At 36.4% G+C, this 24,423-nt stretch overlaps 1 protein-coding gene and 1 long non-coding RNA gene across 4 annotated transcripts in view; one reads left to right on the top strand and one right to left on the bottom strand.

Moving 5' to 3' along the window:
* The window catches only part of pam (peptidylglycine alpha-amidating monooxygenase), a 50,907-nt gene extending 29,786 nt beyond the window's left edge, over positions 1 to 21,121 (top strand). For all 3 annotated transcript variants that reach the window (XM_030149370.1, XM_030149368.1, XM_030149369.1), the window contains 11 exons: positions 5,597 to 5,726; positions 9,043 to 9,159; positions 9,304 to 9,376; positions 10,349 to 10,559; positions 11,960 to 12,163; positions 14,795 to 14,913; positions 15,119 to 15,215; positions 15,989 to 16,039; positions 19,640 to 19,903; positions 20,178 to 20,237; positions 20,678 to 21,121. In XM_030149370.1, the coding sequence (XP_030005230.1) occupies positions 5,597 to 5,726; positions 9,043 to 9,159; positions 9,304 to 9,376; positions 10,349 to 10,559; positions 11,960 to 12,163; positions 14,795 to 14,913; positions 15,119 to 15,215; positions 15,989 to 16,039; positions 19,640 to 19,903; positions 20,178 to 20,237; positions 20,678 to 20,862 (1,511 nt within the window). In that variant the 3' untranslated portion in view covers positions 20,863 to 21,121. The remainder of the gene's footprint in view (positions 1 to 5,596; positions 5,727 to 9,042; positions 9,160 to 9,303; positions 9,377 to 10,348; positions 10,560 to 11,959; positions 12,164 to 14,794; positions 14,914 to 15,118; positions 15,216 to 15,988; positions 16,040 to 19,639; positions 19,904 to 20,177; positions 20,238 to 20,677) is intronic.
* On the bottom strand, positions 5,044 to 23,323 carry LOC115429703 (uncharacterized). Its single transcript, XR_003936823.1, has 3 exons — positions 23,139 to 23,323; positions 22,206 to 22,207; positions 5,044 to 5,055 (listed from the first exon to the last, which is right to left on the bottom strand). It is a non-coding gene; the product is annotated as an uncharacterized LOC115429703 (long non-coding RNA).
* Positions 23,324 to 24,423: the final 1,100 nt, after the last annotated feature.

Genomic DNA, 24,423 nt, shown 5'->3' with positions numbered 1-24,423 from the left:
ACTAAAACAAAAAGAAAAATGTGGAGTTGTCATTATTTATAGGTTAATATGTTAGTATTTTACTGTTCTGACCCTCTTGAGACAGAATTGTTTTGTATGTGAGCCCTGAGCTGAAATGATTTTGACATCTATGATTGTTTTCCAGATGTCCGGTTTAATTTGTGCAGTTCACAAATATATCCAAGGGGCCGAATTGGACACTTTATCAGGCCAGTTTTGGCCCACGAGCCGTATGTTTGACACCCCTGCCTTGACAAGTTCCTTTTGTATTGTATAATTAAATACTCAAAGGTTGTAGTGTTTGTGTTGTAACGACCGTTAGATCGACATCTGTGCTCACATGATTAAGTCCTGCTTAACTGAAACTCCAAAGCACTGTTCACATCACTGCTGCTGTTTTTCTTTCATTTATTTATTTATTTGTTCATTCCAACCTAAAAGATTGGAAAGGAGCAGAATGAAGAACACTTCCAATACCTGCCCCTTTCTTCAAACATCTGCTTCCATCAGATAGGTTGTCATTACAGCTATTACAGTAAAAAACAGTTTACATGATAGTCAATACAAATACAACAAATCCAAAATCCATGAGTTAAATTATTTCATTTCATGCTTCTATAAAGTTTCTCTATTCTTTCTTTATGCAACCTCTTAAACTGAAAAAAATATTTGTACAGCTCTTCTCTTCCACTGCCAAATAATTCCGCATTCTGACAGCCACAACAGAAATACACATTTACTTCACATTAGTCCGAACCCTTTGCTGTTTAAAATTAAACCTCCTTCTATGTTCTTCATCCTGTCATACTAAAACAAATAATCTCTGTAAATTTGCAGCAAAAGTCTGTTTCTTGCTCTAAACACAATCAGCAGTATCCTTAATTAAGCTAACTCTGTAAACTGAAACAATCCTGATTTAATAAACAACTCATTTGTATGTTCCTGAAGTTAACATTAGACATGACTCTTATTGCTCTTTTCTGTCATAAAAACAATGGCTTATTGTTCCTCATGTATGTGTTGGCCCATACTTCAATACAAGAACTCAAATATGGCAGAATAAGTCAACAATATCAAATTCTCATTGCTTTAAAATCCAACACATATTTTGCTTTATTCAATACAGAAATATTTTAGACACCTTTTTTTTTTAACATAAGCAATATGTGGCTTCCATGTTAATTTATCGTCCACTATTACACCCAAAAAACGAATTTCTGAAACCTTCTCAATCATAACACCATTAATAGACAATGAAATATGTTCTTTCTTTTTTCTATTTGTGAACTTAGTTTTATTCCAATTCACAGATAATTTGTTTATATCAAACCATTTTTTGAGTTGAACCATCCATCCATCCATTATCTTCCGCTTATCCGGGGCCGGGTCGCGGGGGTAACAGTCTAAGCAGGGATGCCCAGACTTTCCTCTCTTGAGTTGAACCATCTCAGTAAAATTCGTACATTCATGAACACACACACACACACACACATATTGAGCTCTAAATGTGCTGCAACATTAACCCTTTCCTTTCCTTTGCTGAAGAACATTTCAGTCAAACCAAAATGCACGGATGATTATGGCATTTCCACAAAATCTTCAAAGCCACATTAATCAGAAGTAAACTTTCATGAGTCATAGTCATTTAAATAGCAATGTAAAGTCATGAAGTGTGTTTCCAGCCGGTCATTTGAACACACATTTTTTGTATACACATAAACATACATGAGTGACAACGGTGACATTTTCAAACAAAAAAAAATGGACATATTGTTCAAAAATATTTGCAGCGGAAACGATTTAGCAAAAAAATTGTAATGAAATTTACTTTAAAGTAAGTGTGCATGTGTCAACTCACAAGCAGAACTTCCTTTGAATTAATCCAAGTAATAAATGCCATGTTAGATGGGAAATGTAAACAAAACGCTACCATGTTTGGAAAAATGGCACTTCAGACTTGCTTTATGTTACAATAAGCTGATTTATTTTATTTCACATTAAAGTAAAGATGAGTCTAATTTTGATGGGCAGGAGTTTGGTAATTATTAATCACTGTTTAAGTTTTATTCATGTTTTTGTCTCAAATGGGCAATTAAAAGTACAACTACCACTAATACGCACAGACTACTAAACTGCAGTAACTGAAGTTAGAACTATGATTATAGTTAGACACATACTGCTGCAGCATGGGATGAATATTATGGCTGCAAGTGAATCTCAACCAAATGAATTTAATCTGTTTTTATTACTTTGATGGTATTTAAAACAGTGTCACTCATCAGACAATAAGTTTACACTGTTGGGATAAAAATGTTGACTCTCCAGTAAAGCACTTCTCATCAGTCTACCGGGTTATTAACACTTTTAACTCAATAGTTTAAAGCTATGTCAGAGTATATTTAGATCAAGTAACACAGCTGTTATTTCATCGTGCATATTAATTTTAATCTGTGAATACTTTTTACTTTAAAGGATAAGAATGAGTAATCAACTTAAAGAACATTAGAATGAATTTAGCGCCATCTTCTGGCATGTTAGGACTTAGTTTGCTCAGTACAGTTGTGTTGTATGATAATGGGAGAAAACTGGACTTAGTTTTTGCAGATATTCATTATTTACAAGGGACGACAACCCCAACCTACTAATTACAGATAGTGTTGGAGGATAAGATAAGGTAAGATAAGATAAGATAAACTGCAGTGCAGCAACAGCATTTGACAGAGTAAAAAATAGAATACAAAAATTAAAACAAAAAATTGAACACAAGAGCAAATACACTATACATAACTAGAAGCACTCGGAGAGCGCAGACCTCCGCCAAGGCTGATCAGTGGCCCCCCCCGTGGGCCCCCCCACCCCCCATCACCACCAAAATTTAATCATTTCTTCCTTATCCCATTTCCAACAAACCCTGAAAATTTCATCCAAATTTGTCCATAACTTTTTGAGTTATGTTGCACACTAACGGACAGACAAACAAACAAACAAACAGACAAACAAACCCTGGCAAAAACATAACCTCCTTGGCGGAGGTAATAAATTACAAGTAAGTACAAACAGAACTGAGTAAGAAATCTGGATAATGTAACAGTGAGGTGCAATAATAAACTGTTATGTGCAAGTAAAATGTAACTCTCCAGTAGGATGGAGGTGCATAAATAACAGTAAATATAGTACAGTAAATAAGATAAGATAAGATAAGATAAGATAAGAGCAGCACAAGACAAGACTCAAGTGTCTGAAGTGTAAGTGTAATTCCATTAGTGGCCACTAGGGGCTGACTGGCCTATTTGAAATGGACTCCCCTTCCAGGACTCATTCTGGTCTCATTGACTTTGATGGAGGATGATGTCTGGCCTGTTAGCTTAACTTAGCTACAGTGGCTAATGTTAGCATTAATTAAGTGTTGGATTTATTGTGTGCTTGCCTGCTGTGTAGTGTAATTATACATTCTGTATTTTACATTATTATCAAACCAAAGTGTATGTGTGGGCGTTTAGCAAGTGACTGAATTATATGGTTTAATTATACCCATGTCTGGTCATTATTTTTAGTAATTATGCAGCAGTATTAACTTGACTCCTCCTCCTCAACCAGCTCCACCTGTTTGTCCAAATATGGTCACATACAGCCCCAAAAACAAAGATGGCTAAAACCTGAGGCTTCAAAGGACTCCACAATTTAATATGTTTGAATGTCACTCAGCTGAATCCACTTTTTTTTTTATAGAGTTTGTGGTTGTTTTACAAATCAAGCCAAAACAGTTATGGAGCCCTTTTAGTTTAAGACATAAAGACCCAAACATCCACCGGCAACCTAAAACATCTACTGATGTAAAATGTATAATACCTGTTGATCCACTAACTCTATTAATGCATGTAAATAATTGGTGTAAAATGCAGTATGTCATCTTTTCATGGTCATCAGATATGACCCATCTGGACGTTCAGAGGCTCCATAGTTACCGTGGAAACACCATCATCTTCTACAACAGCTTTGTCAAACTCATTGACACCCCTAGTTCAGTTCCACATTCAGCTAAATTTGATCTGCAGTGGGTCGAACCAGTCAAATGACAAGAAAAGCACTCAGAGAGCGCAGACCTCTGCCAATACAGATCTGCCCCCCTCCCCCTCCCGATCACCACCAAAATTTAATCATTTCTTCCTTGTGCCAGTATCAACATTTCCTGAAAATTTCATGAAAATCCGTCCAAAACTTTTTGAGTTATCTTGGTAAGAGTCAAACAAACAACCACGCACGCACACAAAGCAAAGTGATCACAATACTTCCTGGTGGAGATAATAAGATAACAATATATAAATAATGTCAACTCCAAACTTTTCTCTAGGTTTTAGAGTGAAAAAAGTAAATTTACAGTATGAAAAGGTTTACATCTAAACACTATCCTTTCAAAAGATGTGAATAACATGAACAAACTGAAAAAATCAGTGTAATTTTAACACTGTTCTGCCTCAGTTTATCATTTCCACATGTACATTAGAACTTACAGATCACAGTGGATCTACAAACACACAAAACATTTAATAACAGATGGAATATTATTAAAATTGTACTTACTGCTCTTAAGACATTTCAGGTTGTCCATATTTGTTCAGGTTATTCACATTTTTTTTAAAATTATACTTTGTTTTAGTGTAAATACATGAGAATATTTACATTTACAAAGAGAAAAATTTGGAGTTGTCATTATTTATATGTTATTATGATAGTATTTTACTGGTCCCGCCCACTGGAGATTGAATTGGTCTGAATGTGGAACCTGAACTTAAAGGATTGTTCATATCTTAGTGTAATTTTTGCATTTCACAAATTCATCTCAAGGGCCGGACTGGACCCTTTGGTGGGCCGGGTTTGGCCCCCGGGCCGCATGTTTGACACCTGTGTTCTACAGCACTGATTCATCAGTAAAACTCATGGAGTTGGATTAATGACAGTGGATGGACACACTTGGTTTTATGTCAGTTAATGATATATTTGCTGAAAAATGCACTTTTTCTTCTTTTTTTTTTAATAATAACCCTTAACTTTAATCTGGGCTTTCATGAACATCTGTATGGTCAGTAAATCAAATATAGGGAAATATAAGCTTTTCACTGAAAAAAATTCAAAATACAGAGAAGAATATTATAAGAAATGGTGATAAATCATATAATAAAGGTGAAATCTAAAGAAAGGTTCATTTGGGAACTACCACAAAAGTGTCACTGGGTCTTTATGGGTTAATTTGTAAACATAGATGACAAACATAGACTTCCTGCTGTATCTGATCCAACCTGATCCAACATGTATTTCTCACGCTGCATTTATCCTACTTATTATACTGGTTATTGTGTAGTCCTGTCTTGTGTTTTTTCTTGTACGTTGTCTCCATATTATTATTTTATCCTCGTATTATCTGTGTAATAATGCGTTGTTTTGGTTTATGGTTGTGTGAACTCATTTTACTCTTGTGTGAATCCACCGTTTCCTTTGGTTCAACTTGATCAACACTCGAACATTACACATCCATGTTTATCTTTTACAATGTCGACGACTGTCTTTGCCCTAACATTTGTCCTGTCTGTGTGTTTAGATTACCACTTGGAGCAGGTGACAGGATGGCCACAGAGCTCTCTCCAGCTGGGTCAGGTGTCAGGACTGGCCCTGGACTCGGACTCCAACCTGGTCATTTTCCACAGAGGTGACCACCACTGGGGGGCCGAGTAAGTCCTTTTCACTCAGTTTATGTTGACCTGTCCCAGGACTAGGGCTGTTAGAAAATATCAGTTCTGCAATATACCGCAATATTTAATTTCACAATACGATATCGATATTAAAAAGTACTGTATGGATATTTTTAGGTATTTATTCAAATGCAGATATGGCAGAGGTTAATTTTTGTTTTTTTGTTTTTCTTTATTGTTTATATTTTCTTTATTATTATTTAACACTGTTTTATTAAATAATGTTCGTTCCTTTGTTGGGATTGAACTCAAATCCTGTTCTGATGTTAGTTGTGAACTAATAGAATCTGAACATTTGAACAGGATCTGAAACTGGAATGTCTGTAAAACAGAATTTCAGTTTGAACACAGGAACATTTTGATATAACATTAGATCCTGTTGGGATCAAATAAAAATGTGTTTAGTATTTGTGCAGATTTCTGCTGTAATTCAGTTCTTCAAGTAAATAATCATTTAAAAAAAAAGAAACAAGCAAAAAATTGCCTTTTTTAACAGTATCATGATATATCGTGATATATCGTATCGTGATCCTAGTATTGGGATTTGTATCGTATCGTCAGATTCTTGCCGATACACAGCCCTACCCAGGACTTCAAACTGAGCATCATTAACCCATGAAGACCCAGAGCTACTTTTATGGCACTTCACAAATTAATTTTTCTCTATATTTAACCTTTCTTTACTGTTTAAACACCATTTATTCTAATACTATTCTCTGTATTTTAGGTTTTTTCAGTGAAAATCAGGTGTTTTCCTATAGTTAATTCACTGATCATTAGGGCTATGTATTATTTATTTAGAAGTTATTAAATATTGAAGATCAGGAGATGATTTTGGTCGACGGTGAATGTTTGGGTCTTTATGGGTTAATATTACTATTGTTATTTCACTTTTATTGTAATGTAAGATTTTTTTCTGGATAGTTCTGTACCACAGTGTCTTTTAAAAGTCCTTCAAATGATGCAGAGTGCCTCAAACTGGACTACAGCCAGCATTTCTTCATTTTCAGGCCTGGTGCCAGTGAAGAGCCACTAGTTTTTCAGACCCATGGTGGTGGATGCTAATGCACCTCACAGATGATGATGAGGGGAGGAGGAGGGGGAGGGGGATGGGGAGGGGGAGGGGAAACTGTGCCCAAGTGTTTTTAAAGTGTCATACCACTGACAAACATCACCCTCTCTTTATCTTCTTCATTCTGGTGTCATTGGCGTTTTTGGACCCTCTAACTCATGGATGTCAAACTCATTTTAGTTCAGGGCCCACATTCAGCCCAACGTGAGCTCAAGTGGACCCGAGAAGTAAAATAATAACAGGATAATATATAAATAATGTCAACTCCAAACTTTTCTCTGTGTTTTAGAGTGAAAAATTTTAAATTACATATTGAAAATGTTTAGATCTACAAATTATCCTTTTAAATAAATGTGAATAACAATGTGAACTATGAACAAACTGAAATTTATTTAAAAAAAAAAAAAAAAAGTATAATTTTGAGAATCTTTGTTTGCCTCAGCTCATCAGTTACTCTTGTGCATTACAATTTACCAATCTACAGTGGATCTACAAATGCGCAAAACTTTTAATAACAGCCAGAATATTGGTACAGTTACATGTACTTCTTTTAAGACATTTCAGGTTGTTCATATTTGTTCAGGTTATTTGCATCTTTTGTGAAAGGATAGTTTGTAAATGTAAACATTTTCATGTAATGTTACTTTTTGTACACTGAAACAAACAGAAAATGTTGGAGTTGTTATCATTTATAGGTTTTACTGGTCTGATCCACGGGAGATTGATTTGGGCTAAATGTGGAACCTGAACTAAAATGATTGTTAATATCTTGAGTGTAATTTTTGCATTTCACAAATTCATCCCAGGGGCCGGACTGGACCCTTTGGTGGGCCTGTTTTGGCCCACGGGCCGCATGTTTGTCACACCTGCTCTAACTGGTGGTCCTTTTTTGTTCTCATATATAATGGATATTTAATGATAAAATGTAAGTTTGTGAGTAAATTTTATTTATAGAGCACTTTTTACAGACAGTCACAAAGTGCTTTACAGTGCAAAATACAATTAAGATACAACTAAATTATCATTTAAAAATACAATGAAATACAATTAAAATACGATAAATACATAAAGTGCAATCGGTTTGTGGCAGTCCTGACTTAAATAATGAAGACTGAAGAAAAATAAAGAGTATCGGAATTGAAATAGTTTTGAAATTAGTACCATGGGAAGTACCTTTTTGTGTGACCACAGTGAGATACTGGACAAGGTTTATTCGAGAACTGACTGTCAGCTTGAACCATGAATTTATTATTTGCACCAACAAGAATAACGACAAACCCCAGGTCTATATGCTACATTATTATATGAATTTTCAAACCACCAGGGGCACTCAGGATAAGATAGGATAAGATAAGATGAGATAAGATAAGATAAGATGAGATAAGATAAGATGAGATAAGATAAGATGAGATAAGATAAGATGAGATAAGATAAGATAAGATAAGATAAGATGAGATAAGATAAGATGAGATAAGATAAGATGAGATAAGATGAGATGAGATAAGATAAGATAAGATGAGATAAGATAAGATGAGATAAGATAAGATAAGATAAGATAAGATAAGATAAGATAAGATAAGATAAGTGCAGGAAAAACAGAAAATATACACTTAGATCAGGGGTTTCAAACATACGTCCCGGGGGCCAAATGCCTCCCGCCAAAGGTTTCAATCCGACCCCTTGGATGAATTTGCAAAGTGCAAAAATTCCACAGTAATAATAAAATGTGAATAACCTGAGCAAATATGAACAACCTGAAATGTCTAAAGAAAATTAAGCACAATTTTCACCATTTTCTGGCTGTTACTGTTGCCTTTGTAGGTCTGATCCATAATGCTTGTTAAAACTGCACTTAGTTTTCTTAAGAAATTTCAGTTTTTTCAGGTTATTCACATCTTTTTTGTTTGGATAGTTTAGGAAAGTAATTATTTTCATAATTTAATAGGGGTTTTTTTTGCACTAAAACAAAGACATAAATTTGTAGTTGTCATTATTTATAGGTTATTCTGTTATTATTTTACTGGTTCGGCCCACTGTAGATCAAATCAGACTGAATGTGGAACCTGAAAGAACATGAGTTTGAGAGCTCTGACTTAGATGATAATGAACACCAAATTATGTCCAAGTATTAACTGAATTCCTAGAAGGTTTCCAAAAGTCTAGCAGATATCATTCCAAGAAAACTGCAACTAAAATCATCTATTTGTATTGTTTGTCTTTCAGCTCCTTTAACCTCCAGGCTAAATACCAGCAGAGGTCCCTGGGTCCTATTCAACAGTCCACTATTCTGGTTGTGGATCCGGCCAAAGGCAACATCCTGAAGGCGTCTGGAAGAAACATGTAAGTTTACCAAACCTTTAAGGTGACTGTGTTCCAGTCCTCATCCATCCTGCAGAAAACACAATGAGACTCATTTTTAACTTCATAATGTCTCTTCTAATACTCTAAAACTCTTCTCTTCTAATAGTATTTCCCATTTTGCAGGTTTTACTTGCCACATGGAATAACAACAGACAAAGACAATAATTACTGGGTCACTGATGTTGCTCTTCATCAGGTGAGTTGTAGTAACTGTCCTTTTATAAGGACAGTCAGGTGCATTTCTAGAAACGGGATGAAGCCTTTTCCTGTGTTTTTACCACACCATACCATACCAACTTTATTTCTAAAGCGCTTTAAGAACATTACAGCTGGCCAAAATGCTGTACACGAAACATAAAACAAGGAAATAAATAAGTAAATAAGTAAGTAAAAACAGTGATAACACAGGGTGCAAAGCAGGCTAAGAACAACAAAATACAACCATCATAAAAGCAAAGACAAATTAAAATCTGATAAAAATAGCATAAGATATATATATATATATATATATATATATATATATATATATATATATATATATATATATATATAAAAGAAACATCTCACTCGCTGATTAAAAGCCAACGAGAAAAAGTGTGTTTTTAGACGTGATTTAAATACAGGTAGAGACTGAGCCTGTCGAACATCTAAGGGCAACTGGTTCCACAGCTTGGGTAAACAGCAGAAAAGGCACAGTCCCTTTTATTGAAAGCAGGTTATGAAACCAATCGAGCTGCAACCGATTAACCGATCAGGTGCTTGAAGTGAATGCAAAAATTCACGATTTGATTAATCGACTCGAATTGATTGAAGGGAAATATTCTATTGCAGTTTTCCTGAATTGAAGCTTCTTTGTGCATCACAATAAGCATCCGTGTGAAACACAACAGTGGAACCAATGTTTAACAGCAGAGAAATGACAGAAACAAAGCTGTGATTCAGGAGAATTGTGGTTGAATGATTTTTTTGGATCACTGTGAGTCGATTAATCAGTTGCAGCTCTAAAAACCAGTTCATACTAGAGGTAATGGATTAAAGATTCAAAGATTCTTTATCATCATTAGTCTTTGAAAACATTGTAAAATGCAAGAAACTGTTTCACATTTTTGTTTAAAAGTTTACACAGTTCACACTTCTTTAATGTACAGTTGTGTTTGTTTCTCATCAGGTGTTAAAAGTGAGCAGTGACGGCAGAGACCGAACACTCGTTTCTCTTGGGGAGGCTTTCACACCAGGAAGTGACAGTAACCACTTCTGTCAACCCACCGATGTGGCCGTGGACACGGAGACCGGAAACATCTTTGTGTCTGATGGATACTGCAACGCCAGAATACTCAAGTTTTCTGCCGACGGCAAATACCTGACAGAGTGGGGCGCAGGTAGAAACAATCAGACCATACACAAACATGCTGGACTTCAAAGGGCACTGAATTGATTTAGATTCATTTCTATTCTTGAGTTTATACAAAGATTTACAGATTTTTTTTATTGTCAGTTCACTAGATGCACATACAGGCCAGATCAAGCGGTGACACAGGGACACATTTCATGTTCCATAACCTCTGTGTTGAAAACTAAATAACTTATCTGCATGTTAACTGTCATGTATGAATAGGTCTCAGTACGTACGTTCACATGACATATGTTACAATTTACAGCAATAACATTTTGGGGTAAAAATACTTAAATTACTGCTGTGTGACATGGGGACTCAAAATGAACATCCTTTTTTTTTTCACTTCACGCAGATGTACAATGCATGATGCTCTCATCATGAACTGATCCTAAATGAAACATAGGGCTTTAGCTCTGATGTTAAACTACAATTGTGATTGATAATGGATAAAAATGTTTAAATTATGTTTTTATGAACACAAATATGTTGTGACACAGGGACAGCAGTTTGTACCTTAGTTCAGTATCAGAATAAAAGACTGACTAGAACTAAAACACTACAAATATGATCATAAACTTTTATTTAACGTATTACAACTGAAGTGACATATACAGCTAATAGCAGAGCATATTTGACCAGTAATTGGATTGTACCGAACCTTTCTATATTCTTGTACTCTTGAATAATTAGTTCAACAGATTCACAGACTGAAAATATCAGATACAAGCAAGAAAAAATATTATTATGAAAGTTAATAGTACATTCACATATTTGAGTCCTTTTTAGGCTTCATTTTACATTGATTATATCTTTTTTTTCTACAAGTGATACTGAAATTTTTTAAACAGTTCCATAAAATACAGTTCTGAAGCTAAAAAATGAACCTATTTGAGAAGCCCAGACAGAGATCTGAGACTTTAGTTTGATACATGAATAGAATAGAATAGAATAGAATAGAATAGAATAGAATAGAATAGAATGCCTTTATTGTCATTAAACATATGTACAACGAAATTAAAAGAGATGACTCTCTAGTGGTGCGTAGTGCAAAACAGTTTAAAAGAAAGAAAAGTGTAAATATATATACAGAATAAAAACAAGCATGTCACCAACCAGGAAACAGTTCAGATAAATATATATTACACTTTGACCCTGGCTGTCCACTAAGGATATATGTTAAATATATATTTTTATGAATGCAAATGAAGCCTTCATGTTGACAGCACTAACTGTGATCAGCTATGTGTGAAACTGTGTGCAAATCTGAATTTGTCACTGCTGTTGTTTTTATGGTAGAGTTTTAATAATGCTATTGTTAATTTCAGTAATCCTCTAGAACAGACTCTACACATATTGACCCGTGTTGTGTTTTTGTGACTGAAGGCTCCTCGGACAGAAGGCGACGTGTCCCTTTCCAAATCCCCCACAGCCTGGTGTTCCTCCCCGACAGACGGGAAGTGTGCGTAGCGGACAGAGAGAACGGACGCATCCAGTGCTTCATCGCTGAAACCGGAGAATTCGTCAAGGAAATAAAGAAAGAGGAGTTTGGAGGGGAGGTGTTTGCCATCACCTACAGCCCTGTTGGAGGTGAGTTCACTGACTCTGCTGTTTACATCGTGACAGTATCCAGTCATTCTAGTTTTACATAATCTGGAAAATACAGAGAAACTAAGAAATGATCTTACTGTTATTTAGGGCTGGGCGATAAAATGCTAACGATATATATCGCGATATAACTTTTCCTCGATAGAAATATGAGACATGCTCGATACAATTTTGATAGAATTCATTCGTCCATGTTTTGACAGACATGAGAACAGCCAGTCATAATTAAGTCGCAGCCGAACCAAACCTAATCACGCTAGAGTTAAGTCATGTTAGGTTGACGCACACAGCACAGGCGTAAGAGCAGCCACGGTCCGTGCCTACAGCAATGCTATTACACGCAAATAGAACAAATCTGATGAACATATGCCATTAATTATTACCTCCGCCAAGGAGGTTATGTTTTTGCCAGGGTTTGTTTGTTTGTCTGTCTGTCTGTCTGTTTGTTTGTCTGTCCGTTAGTGTGCAACATAACTCAAAAAGTTATGGACAAATTTGGATGAAATTTTCAGGGTTTGTTGGAAATGGGATAAGGAAGAAATGATTAAATTTTGGTGGTGATTGGGGGTGGGGGGGCCCACGGGGGGGGCACTGATCGTTAGTGTGCAACATAACTCAAAAAGTTATGGACAGATTTGGATGAAATTTTCAGGGTTTGTTGGAAGTGGGATAAGGAAGAAATGATTAAATTTTGGTGGTGATCGGGGGTGGGGGGGCCCACGGGGGGGCCCACTGATCAGCCTTGGCGGAGGTCTGCGCTCTCCAAGTGCTTCTAGTTGCTTTTGTACTAAATGTTTTACATACTCTTACGCTCAGTCTAGGGGTGTCCGAGACGCAACGTGGTGTGAGACTCCCCTCCCTCCATGTTCCTGAACAAACAGGAGCAAATTACACAAATGACCAGCAACCACGCCACTGCAATATGAGATATTTATTTACAAAAAAGAAAAATTAAATCAGGTAGGGAATCATAATAATCTACAAACACAAACGAAGGAAACCAAAATACCTCAATCTTACCAAAACTCTGACGGAAAAACATGAGAAAACTTAAAGAAAAAGATTCCCTCCTTGTGTAGCTGATTTTACAAAGTTTGAACAAAAATGACAAAAGGCTGGTCTGAACAGAGGGGGGATGGAATGAGAGGAGTCTCCTGGGAGGAAGGAAGATCTGGCTTTAAATTTCCCAGCTCATCTCTGAAGCACCAATCAGCTGCAGCCAGCAGACCAGTACCACACCTGCAGCTCATCCTCCATTAACCACTATCTGTTGGAGGGAAAGACAGAACACACACCCACACAGAAGAGAACAGAAAAACTACAAAAAATACAACAGAATCACAAATGACAGCTCACTACAGAATCAAAAAACACTAACCCTTAACAATACTTTATTTTTTAACAGATTTTACATTTTTTTAACAGACAGTAAAACAAAAAAGTAAAGACATACGAAACAAGCGACATCAACAAGCACAGACAGGGCAGTGTCAAAACTTAAAATACAGCGATAAAGAAGTGGGTCAATGAGTCACAATACTATCCCATCATGATCAGAGGGTTGAGTTAGTTTGGGTGTTGTCCAGTTTCAGTCCATGTCAGATCAGTCACATATATTCTCATGTTGCATCAGATCATATCCCGTAAACCTGCTGACACAATTACATCCATCATTTTCATAAACATTTGTGCACATTTTCCTGGAATGCATATTTACACATGTTGATAGTAAAACACACAGATGTTGACATATATGTGTATTTCTCATGAGAAAAACAAGGCGTTGTACTATTGGGGCGTCACATCTTATGGGATAGATGTCCATTTTAGCCAATAATGAGTAAATTTGTCCAAATTGTGGTTCAGGGAGAAAGTTAGTTTTTCCACATTGTATATTTCTTTAATAATTCCAATCCATTCCTTCTTTGTTAGGGATTCTTCGCTCAGCCATTTTCTTGTTATGGCTTTTTTCCAGGCTGCCATCATTATATTAGTCAGGTATTTGTCTCTAGAATTGACTGTGGGTGGTAGATTTCCAAGATAAACTGTGCAGAAATCATGTTTAATCTCAAACCCCATTATTGTGTGAATCGTTTTCATCGTTTCAATCCAGTAAGGTCTAATTCTTGGACAATCCCAGAAAATGTGAAAATGGTCTGCAAGGGCGTTCCCACATTTTCTCCAACAATTTCCATAACTTGTAATAAATGCTTTAAGTTGTAAAGAGACTTTGCAGACACCCTGTATATGGAATGAATCATGTGACTTTTCATAGTAATGGAAGCATAAGTTGGGAAAATGTAGAATGTCTGCCCAGTCAGTTTAGATGTTTAATGGAGAGAATGTTTGAACTTTACGTATGTTGTTTCTATTAATCTCATCAGTAAACAATATTTATTAATCTGTTAACAAGAGCAGGCAAGTACAAGACTTTTACAAACACATAGATATCGCTTTTGTCGATGTTGTACACCTTTAATAGCCGATTACTTCAATAATATTACAGCTTAAATGAAAAAGTGATGATGGTACCTATATGTTCATAACTGGATGTTTTTTTTTTGTGTGTGTGTGTGTTTGTGTGTGTTTGTGTGTGTTTGTGTGTGCATGAAGATGGCTTGATCTTTGCAGTAAACGGTGAATCTCCATATGGTCGCTCGGCTCCTCTCAGAGGTTTTGTCATCGACTATTCAACCAAGAATATCGTGGACACCTTCAGTCCAGAGAAAAAGGTGCAAAAACACAACCTGATTCTCACTCAATCCTTTTATTTTTTGATATTTTCTTTTCTGAAAGAGACTAATGAGAAATGTTGTAGAAAGTTGTACAGAGAAGGTGAATGGCATGTAGTCAGGCTTTTTTTTTCCTTTTTTTTCAATGTATCTAAGTTTTTGAAATGTGTATATTTACGTTTAGTTGTGTTTGGTTAATTTGCAGGAGTTTAAAATGCCCCACGACATCGTTGAAACCAGGGACGGCAGCGTCTTTGTCGGGGATGCAGGGAGTAAATCAGTCTTCAAGTTTACCACTGAGAGTAAGTTCAGCTTCATTCAAGAATGTCTACGTCAAAAAAAACAAACTGCCACAAAAATATTATTTTCGTATTATTTGCTGCTTTCATTTTTTTTTTTTTTTACCTTTATTTAACCAGGAAATAAGATCCCATTGAAATTAAGAACCTCTTTTAAAAGGGAGTCCTGGCCAAGAGGCAGCATGAAATACAACCAACCACAGTCCTGACTATAAAGATTTTTATGGGTGTTGTGTTAAAGGGTACCTCTAGTGAATTTCATTGCAGCTATTTCCAGAGATCACATTATACTAGCGGTTCCATCAGGTAACTTACTTCATAGTCCGATGTCCAGTACATGTGAGTAGGGCTGTGTATCGGCAAGAATCTGGCAATACGATACAAAGGAACTCCCATCTGCCTCTCAGACAGTAAAAAGTGCTTTTAGGATGCTTCAAATAACCATTATTTAATAAAACAGTGTTAAATAATAATGAATAAAATATAAACAATAAAGAAAAACACAAAACAAAAATGAACCTCCACAATATCTGCATTTGAATATATGCCTAAAAATATCGATACAGTTCTTTTTAATATTGATACAGTATTGTGAAATGAAATATTGCGATATATTGCAGAACTGATATTTTCTTACACCCCTACATGTGAGTACTACTCACTGCTCCATCAGTCAGTCATGACTTTGTTTGTTTGTTTTGTCTGTATTGAGTATCTGATATTATTCGTAGCTTTAACACAGGCATGTCTTGGTTTTTGTCATCTATATTTTTCAGAAACACATCGCTCTGTTAAGAAGGCTGGGATTGAAGTTCAAGAGCTGGAAGGTGAATGTTGTCAGCTGTTTCATATTCTACATATAGAACATGTAATACACAACTAAACTAATGACTTATGGGATGTACAGTGTTTCATGTAGACTGTAGAAAATCTGCTTATTCTGAAGATACTTGAAGTGTCTGAGACTGTACCTATTAGAGGTGTTCCTGTGCAGGTTTTCTGTAATTGGATGTAAAATTCAGACTGCTGGGTGGTGGTTATTTCTTGACATTAAGTAACTCTATTACTTAGCTAATAAAGGAATCAGTTATCTCCATCCACAGTTGTTTTTATTGGGGGTGCAGTTCAGTTTGGTAGCTGAATTTAAATTTTTTTTTTTTTTTAAACTACAAATTTTTAGCAAATTTCAACTTACAATTTTTGTCCAACCAATTCCTCAGACACTATTCACCGAATCTTTTCAAATTTCACACACATGTTCTTTATCCCTAGTAGAGGTGCAGTGCATAGTTTGATAGCTGAATTTCAATTTTGGGATATTTTTTTTCAATGCATTTTTGAAAATTTCAACTTAGACAATTTGTCCAACGGATTTCTTGGACGCAGTTCACCCAGTTCTTTTCAAATTTCAAACAAATATTCTTTGCATAAGCCCTTCTCTTTTTTTTTTTTTTTTTTTTTTTACAAATTTTTGAAAAGTTTTTAAAAAGATTGAAAGTTAAGACTCTAAATTAATCCCTGGGTAGGCAGGGTATCAGTGATCAGGAGGGGTAAAGTGTTGTGCAACCAGCGGGGGTATTAGTTAGCTCTGTTTACTTGTTGATGGTAGCTGACTGCATTTCTTTTTTTGTTTCCCAATATTTGTTATTGAAGAAAAATACAACACTTCCAATCACAGAATTACAATTTACCTTCCCTTTTTTTTCAAATATAAACATATATGCATATAGAGACAAGGCTAAAGGCGTTCATTTTTTCTTCTGTTAATGTAAATATAGTTTTTTCTTTTGTTCAGACAAGGAATAGTTTTTAGTTTTTAGATGTTACCTGCTTGACAGTTTCGACTGTGACTCCAGTCTTCCTCAGAAGCGTCATCCGACGTGTTGCTGACGTGTCATTTATCAGCTGGTCGGCTCGACGGGCTCTGATTGGTCCATGCCTCCTCCGCCTTGGGTGGTCTCTGGAGGAGGGAATCCCAGGTGTGAGAGAGGATGTACGCACCCTCGTCCCGGTTGATGGTGTCACTCGCCTGCTTCCTGATCTCTATTGCCTCCTTGATCCAACGTTTGAATTTGTTCGTTTCGGATGTTATGATTGTGCCCTTATCCCAGTCCATGATATGATTATGTCTTCTGCAGTGGTCCATGATGGCCGATTTAAGTTCTCCTGTTCTGCTTTTTCCTTTTGAGTCCGTGTGAATCTCCCCGCTGTCTCCTTTTCGCATTCTTTTTGGTGTTCTTTTTTCCTTGTGTTGAATGATCGTCCTGTTTCCCCGATGTATGTTTTGTTGCATGATTTGCACGGTATCTCGTATATGACATTACATTTCTGTTCCGGTGCTATTTTGTCCTTAGGGTGTACGAGTAGTTGGCGGAGTTTCGTGTGTGGTTTGAGGACAGTGTTGATGTGATGTTTTTTCATGACCCTCTGTATTGGTTCTGTTATCCCCCAGATGTATGGTATGGTTAGGAAATCTTTTGGTTTATCATCGGTCTTTTTTGTGCGTTTTGTTTTGTTGTCCTTGCTCTTCTTGTCTTTGTTTTTGACTTATCTTCCTTTGTTAATGGCCCATTTGGGGTACTGACACAGTGTAAGTGCGTGTTGAATATGTTTTTCCTCCTCCTGTCTGTCGTGTTCATCAGTTATGTTGGTGGCTCGTTCACAAAGTGTTCTGACGACTGATAGTTCGTGTGCTGTGGGGTGTTCTGATGTCCAGAGGAGGTACTGGTCGGTGTGTGTGGGTTTCCTGTACACTGTGATTTTAATACTGCCGTCTTTTCTGTAGTGGATGTTTATGTCCAGGAATGATATGGTCCGGTTTATTTCTTCTTCGTGGGTGAATTGTATATTGCCAGTTTTATCAATACTGTTTAAGTGGTCTGTGAGTTCTTGTGTGTGTCCGGTTTCTATTTTTTCCAGAATGTCATCTACATATCTTTTCCACAGTGATGGTTTGCAGTGGGCGGGGTGCTGTGTGGATGGCTTTGGTTTCCAGGTCCTCCATGAAAAAACTGCTCATGATTGCAGATAGTGGGTCTCCCATAGCGAATCCTTCTTTCTGTCTGTATATTATGTTTTTGAACTGAAAGTATGTGGATTTGGCAACGAAATGTGGAAGTGTGGATATGTCATCAGCTGTCAGGTTTGTGCGTTTTTGAGGGTCCGGTCTTGTTTTAAGCGTTCTTGTACGATGTGTAGTGTGACGTCTACGGGGGTTTTGGTGAACAGGGATATGACATCGTGTGAAATGAGGATTTCGTTTTTTTCTACAGTTATGTTGTTGAGTTCTTGAGCTAGTTGTTTTGAACGTCGGATGACGCTTCTGAGGAAGACTGGAGTCACAGTCGAAACTGTCAAGCAGGTAACATCTAAAAACTATTCCTTGTCTGAACAAAAGAAAAAACTATATTTACATGTAGAGACACATTTGCATTTATACGTACCGTACTTTCCAGGCTACAAGCCGCACCTGAATATAAGCCGCACCTGAACCAAGGTTCTAATAGTTTTGGATTTTTCCTTCTAGTTTAGTTTTATTTAGTTTTGACTTTTTTTCTCTTATTTAGTTAGTTTTAATTAGTTTTTAGAGCACGTTTGCTAGTTTTTATTAGTTTTCGTTATTTTTTAAATGCTTAGTTTTAGTTTAGTTTTATTTTTTTTGGTATCTTTTCTCTTCTTCTCCGTCGTATTCAAATAAATCCCAGACAGGACTCTGCTGCTTTCTCCCAACTTTAGTCTCCATGTTTCCAGGTAGAGTGGGGACCAGAAGACGACTGGAAACCACAAGTGAACACAAGTGACGGAGCATTGCTTGAGCAAAATAAATCAATTTCGTTTCAATCCGACATTGACAAAGATGAAAACGAAGGGAATTTTATCCATAATTTTTATATGTTTTAGTTAGTTTTGTAAACACACAATACAGTTTCAGTTAGTTATAGTCTTTTCTTTTAATTATAGTTTTTATTTGTTTTAGTTAACGAAAATGTTTTTTCAATTCTAGTTTTCATCATTTCGTTAGTTTTCGTTAACGATAATAACCTTGGTATGTATTTACATATACGCATGCATACAAAAACAACAAATGAAAGAGCACTCTAATCAGAGTAGCTGACTGCATTTCTAAGATAACAGTAGCTACTTTATTTACAGTATATAGAACTTTATACAGAAATATTTCACATAGTGCTTTACAGTAAAATCAGTAGTAAAACACATAGGCAAAAACAACAACACAGCTACATACACAGACACGGGCATAAAAATATAAAACCAAATGAACATCAAACCCACCCCCAACTAAAAGCCTGTCTAAACAACAGGCTCTTCAGTTGCTTTTAAACATAAACCCAACCCGCTCAGATTTTACATAAAAGACCCATGGTAGTGTAAAGCATTTTTTAACCCTAATATTTTTCTCCATGTAGAAGTGGAGGCGTTTGTTCAAGCCAAAGTGAAACCACAGCATAACATGTCCAAAGCCCCCGCCGCAGTCCAGGAGAAGCAGAGTGTTGTTCAACAGCCGCCGCCGCCACCACCACCGCCCCACGAAGAGTCAAAAGAGGAGAAGAAGAGTTCAGCCGAGCCAAACAAAGAGCAGGACGTCTTCCCAGTGGTGATCACCATGCTGCTGCTCATCCCTCTGCTGCTGGTCGTAGCCATGGGAGTTTTCATCTGCTGGAGAAAAAAACGTACGTCTGACTAAATACATAGATTTTATTGATCCCAAGAAAATTTTGGAGTTGACATTATTTATATATTATTGTGTTATTATTTTACTGATCTGGTCCACTTCAGATCATACTGGGCTGAATGTGGCCCCTGAACTTTGACACCCCTGATCTGGAAAGTCCATATCAGATTAGAGTTTCACATAGATATTGTGTAGCCTTCACTCTACGTACAACCTTTTTATATAATCTGTTGTCTCAATAATACTTATTCAGATCATGTATTTGTTTCCAGACCGATGTGAGGTGAAGACTGAGCCCAGCTCTGTAGGAGGCATCTTAGGAAAACTGAGAGGTAAATGATGTGAAATCCACTCCATTCTGTGGTCCTTTATGTCTGTTTCCCTTAATGTTGAGAGAAATTAAGTAAAAACCATTTCTGAGGCATTTTGGAAGCAAAGATAACAATTTAAATGACATTAACCAGTGAAATGCAATGACATTTACCACAATATAAAACTATATTCTGACATTTGTCATTATTGTTTTGTATCCTAGACCCCTGTTAGAAAAGAAACACCTGAATTCAGTGTGTCCACATACTTTTGTCCATATAGTGGATGTCAATGTAAAAGATACGTTTTCATTTTTTACTTGCAAAAAATTTAAATATACATGTAATACAGTCTATTTTGAACCCTGAAGTCTAAAACTATTCTATCTATATTTGACCTAATGGAATCTGTAAATCTGTTTTTTTTTTTTGTTTTTTCTTTTTTTTTTGTTGGTCCTCAGGTAAAGCCGTGGGCAGCCTGAACCTGGGGAACTTTTTCGCGTCCCATAAAGGCTACAGTCGTCAGGGCTTCGACCAGCTGAGCACCGAGGGCAGCGACCAGGAGAGGAACGACGAGGAGAGCAGCGACTCCGAGAACGAGGAGTACTCCGCCCTGCCGCCGCCGCCACAGCGCTCCTCCTCTTAGATGGTTTGTCCACCCTCCGCTTTCATTGCCAGGATGTTATCCATCATGTTCGTAACTGTTGTGTTAGTTGCCAATATAGTTTATATATTTGAATATGTACTGTATATACAAATTATTTGGTATTATTTTGAAGAATTATTTAATTTTTATTTAATTTACCATGGGTCTTAACACAGCCTCACATATGTCCAAAAGCAAAATCAAGCATTGAATGGAATTATCACTAAAAATGCTTGACAATTAGGACTCGTTATCAGGTGGGAAAAAGGTGTCGGCCTTAAAATCAAACACACACGTTCAGTAGAAGATCAGGAAATGGAAGAAAATCCCATCAGTTCCTGGAACAAGTGGTTTTGTACTGGAAACTGGCGAGTAAACCTCAACACACTGCTGGATTTTTTTTGTCACTTTGACTCGTTATGGGTCATATTCACGATAGAATTGTGGGCATTTTTAGTCCGTTAATGCCTGGCATCTAATTTATTTCAGCTCAGAGGGACCTGACTGAAAATGTGTTGTTTTTATTTTTGTTTTTAGCGTGATGACCAGCGTACAGGGAGGGGAGGACACACAGATCCAAACAAAACCATGTCTGTTTTCAGTGTAACATCACTCTGCTGATCATTTACAGACAGTACTGTGCAAAAGTCTAAGGCCAGCATCAGGTTTGTGTTTGTTCTTTTCCAGCTTTTTAGACCCAATAATAAAAGGTAAATTTAGACATATTTCCCCCCAGGATGGACCTAATGATGACCTCAGATAAATGCAAAAAAATTATCCTCTTGCTCTGAGCCATCCCATAAGTAATGAATTTTAATCAAATATTGGGGCCAAAAATAGGACCAAAATTGGGACATGAAAAACTCCCTAGAGGTGTCAGTGCATTAGATTTGAAAACGTGTGTAAATGCTCTTCTATAGACTCTAAATAAAGACACTGTGTTCAATGTGTCGATCCTAGTAGTTTTTCTAATCCACACGTGGGTTTTTCATGAATCTCTTGTGTAACCCATCGTGTCCACTCACGTTACATGCAAAACCTGCCCATTTAAACACAAATAAATCGCAAGTGATTTTGCAACAGCAGTCATTTTTGTGAAACACTGCCTTGCATATTTACTGCGATTCCCAAAACGTACCTGTGAGAGAATAAAAAGATATTAGAAAAAATAGTAGCACGTAATTTTCGTGTCCTTTTTATCGTGTTACATGCAGGTTTTTGTATGTGCGTGCCAAATAAAAATGTGTTTTATCTGAAAAATAGTTTCTCTTTTATCTCAGTAAATATTTATTTTTAAAATAGACCCAAAGTGCTTCCAAACTTGCTTCATAACATTAGTTTACATCTGGTTTTAATTTTTAGCCCCATGTCCTGTTTTTAGGGCCAGTTTCACAGAAGCACCCATATACAACTGGAATATAGAGCAGATATAACGGTAAACAAATGAAAACTAAAGTTGTTGTTTTTTTGCAGTGTGTGTGTGTGTTTCAGCACTGTGCATATATTACCTGCATGTTTCTTTTTAGAGGTGAACATGCACACCCTTTGCAACTCTGCAAAAACAACCAAACTAAAGCAGCCCCAGGTTTTGCACAGTACTGTAGTTCAGCATAGTGCAATGCATTAATATAAACAAAGAATCGATTATTGAAGAACTCTGCAACTAGTAGATCTGTTCAAATCTGCATAAAAGTGAAAGTTTAAAGCCTCTTAAAGCCCCAAACTGTGTCATCTGGGGTTTGATGTACTGTATCTAACAGTATGAACATCGAAATGGTATAGATACGAGTTTCAATCTAAGCTCAAAATATTTTGGTTTAAATTCTAAATGTTCTGATGTTGGGTTTAATTCTGTGAAATAATCATAAAAGTCTGAGTCGTCTGTCTCACCCGAATCAACTAGCTACTGTTAGCTAGCCGCCAGCTAATTATCTATACGCATCATGGCTGTTAGTTCAGTCCCTGATTACCTTCAGTGACTTAGAACATGTGAAACAATCAGAAAACCACATTTTATTTGCCCTTTTCATGGCCTCTGGTTCAGCTCCTGCTCTTCCCACACATGTAATTGTTGGATTTGACACATGTAGCCCCGACAATCATGTAGCTAAACATTAGTAGCAAAGAAGAAGCCAATCAAACTTAATCTGTCTGTACAATCTGAGACACACATCCACACACAACCACTGGTTTTGGTTTGTACTTGTGAATTTTTTTTTTGTTTGTTTGTTTTTTCTCCCTCAGAGTTTTGTAGCTGCTCATCATGAGACTCTTACATGATACAACGACGACAATAAGTTGATTTACAGACTCAGATATTGGCTGATATTGGGCTTTGACACAGACAGTAATGGGTCACAATATAAAAAGTCATGACGTTCTTGAATTACTTCAGAATCAGAAATTGAGATTTATTCAGTTTGATAAATAATAATAATTTCAGTGTCAAAATTGTCATGCTATCATTAACCCTTTCATGCATAGTGGTCACTACAGTTGACAGCTGTTCAAAGCTGTTCTCTTGTATATTCACGGGTTGTGTTGTTTTAGTTCCATATCAGCCAACACAGTGGACGCTCATGCACCATCCCATACACTGACATTTATACAATTATTGTAACTTTGCTGCTCATGATAAACCTGATCTGCACTAACATGTTTTAGTGTAAATCCATTGTTTGTTATTGTTAATAGACTGTAATTAACCATTTTTGTTAAACAAAAAGTTTTTTTTTTTTGCATGTTTTCTCCATAAACTGAGTAATAACTAATATCAGAGTATGTTAAATTGTGACAAAACATCAGATTAGCAGCATTAAAAACAAATTTCGTTCTTTTCACACAGTGTATCAGTAAATACATGTTTCTTTGCTTCAAAAATTAAATTCATGGTGTCCAGCTGAGTGGATATTTTTATAACTCCATGAAAAATAGGTTCATAAAAAATTTTCAATCACATTGTTTTTTTCAGGCCTAAAGAGGAATAAAAACACTCAGGAAAAATATCTTGGTTAGGGTCAAAACACGGTATTCAAAATGTCTCTGACAGGACATTTAAGAGACAATTTGACCCACATTTTTACTTTTAAATTCATTTTTGCTTTAGTTGGACCATAAGGGATTATCCAAAACAAGGAGCTACTTTATATTGAAATAAATGTTGGAATGGCAATTAATTAAAATTCACTCTCTGACAGGACATGACTGTGTTTGGACCCAGTAAGGTTCTCATAATTCATGCATGAAAGGGTTAATGTAGCAGCCTTGAAAAATCTGTTATTGGGCGTCTAATGGTGTTAGTTTTTCCTGTTTCAGGCCAAATTTCCACAGGTTTTGGTACCTCTGAGTGTATGTTTCAGTACCTGTCGTCCCTCTCCTTGACCTCATTACTTAATTATCGCAGTGGGACAGACACCACCATTCAATCTGAAGCTTCTGATTGGAGAAACACATCCTATTTGACCATATTTCACTGTGTTCATCCCCGTTCAGTTTTTGTGTCTGTACAAACACCTGTCTGTGTGACCCTCCCACTGTGCGCTGGTCGTCCTGTCGGCATTA

The sequence above is a fragment of the Sphaeramia orbicularis genome, chromosome 12 (genome assembly GCF_902148855.1).
Source record: "Sphaeramia orbicularis chromosome 12, fSphaOr1.1, whole genome shotgun sequence".
Taxonomy (NCBI): Eukaryota; Metazoa; Chordata; class Actinopteri; order Kurtiformes; family Apogonidae; genus Sphaeramia; species Sphaeramia orbicularis.
Note: the sequence above shows the minus strand (reverse complement) of the source record. Positions and strands in the feature narration are given on the sequence as shown.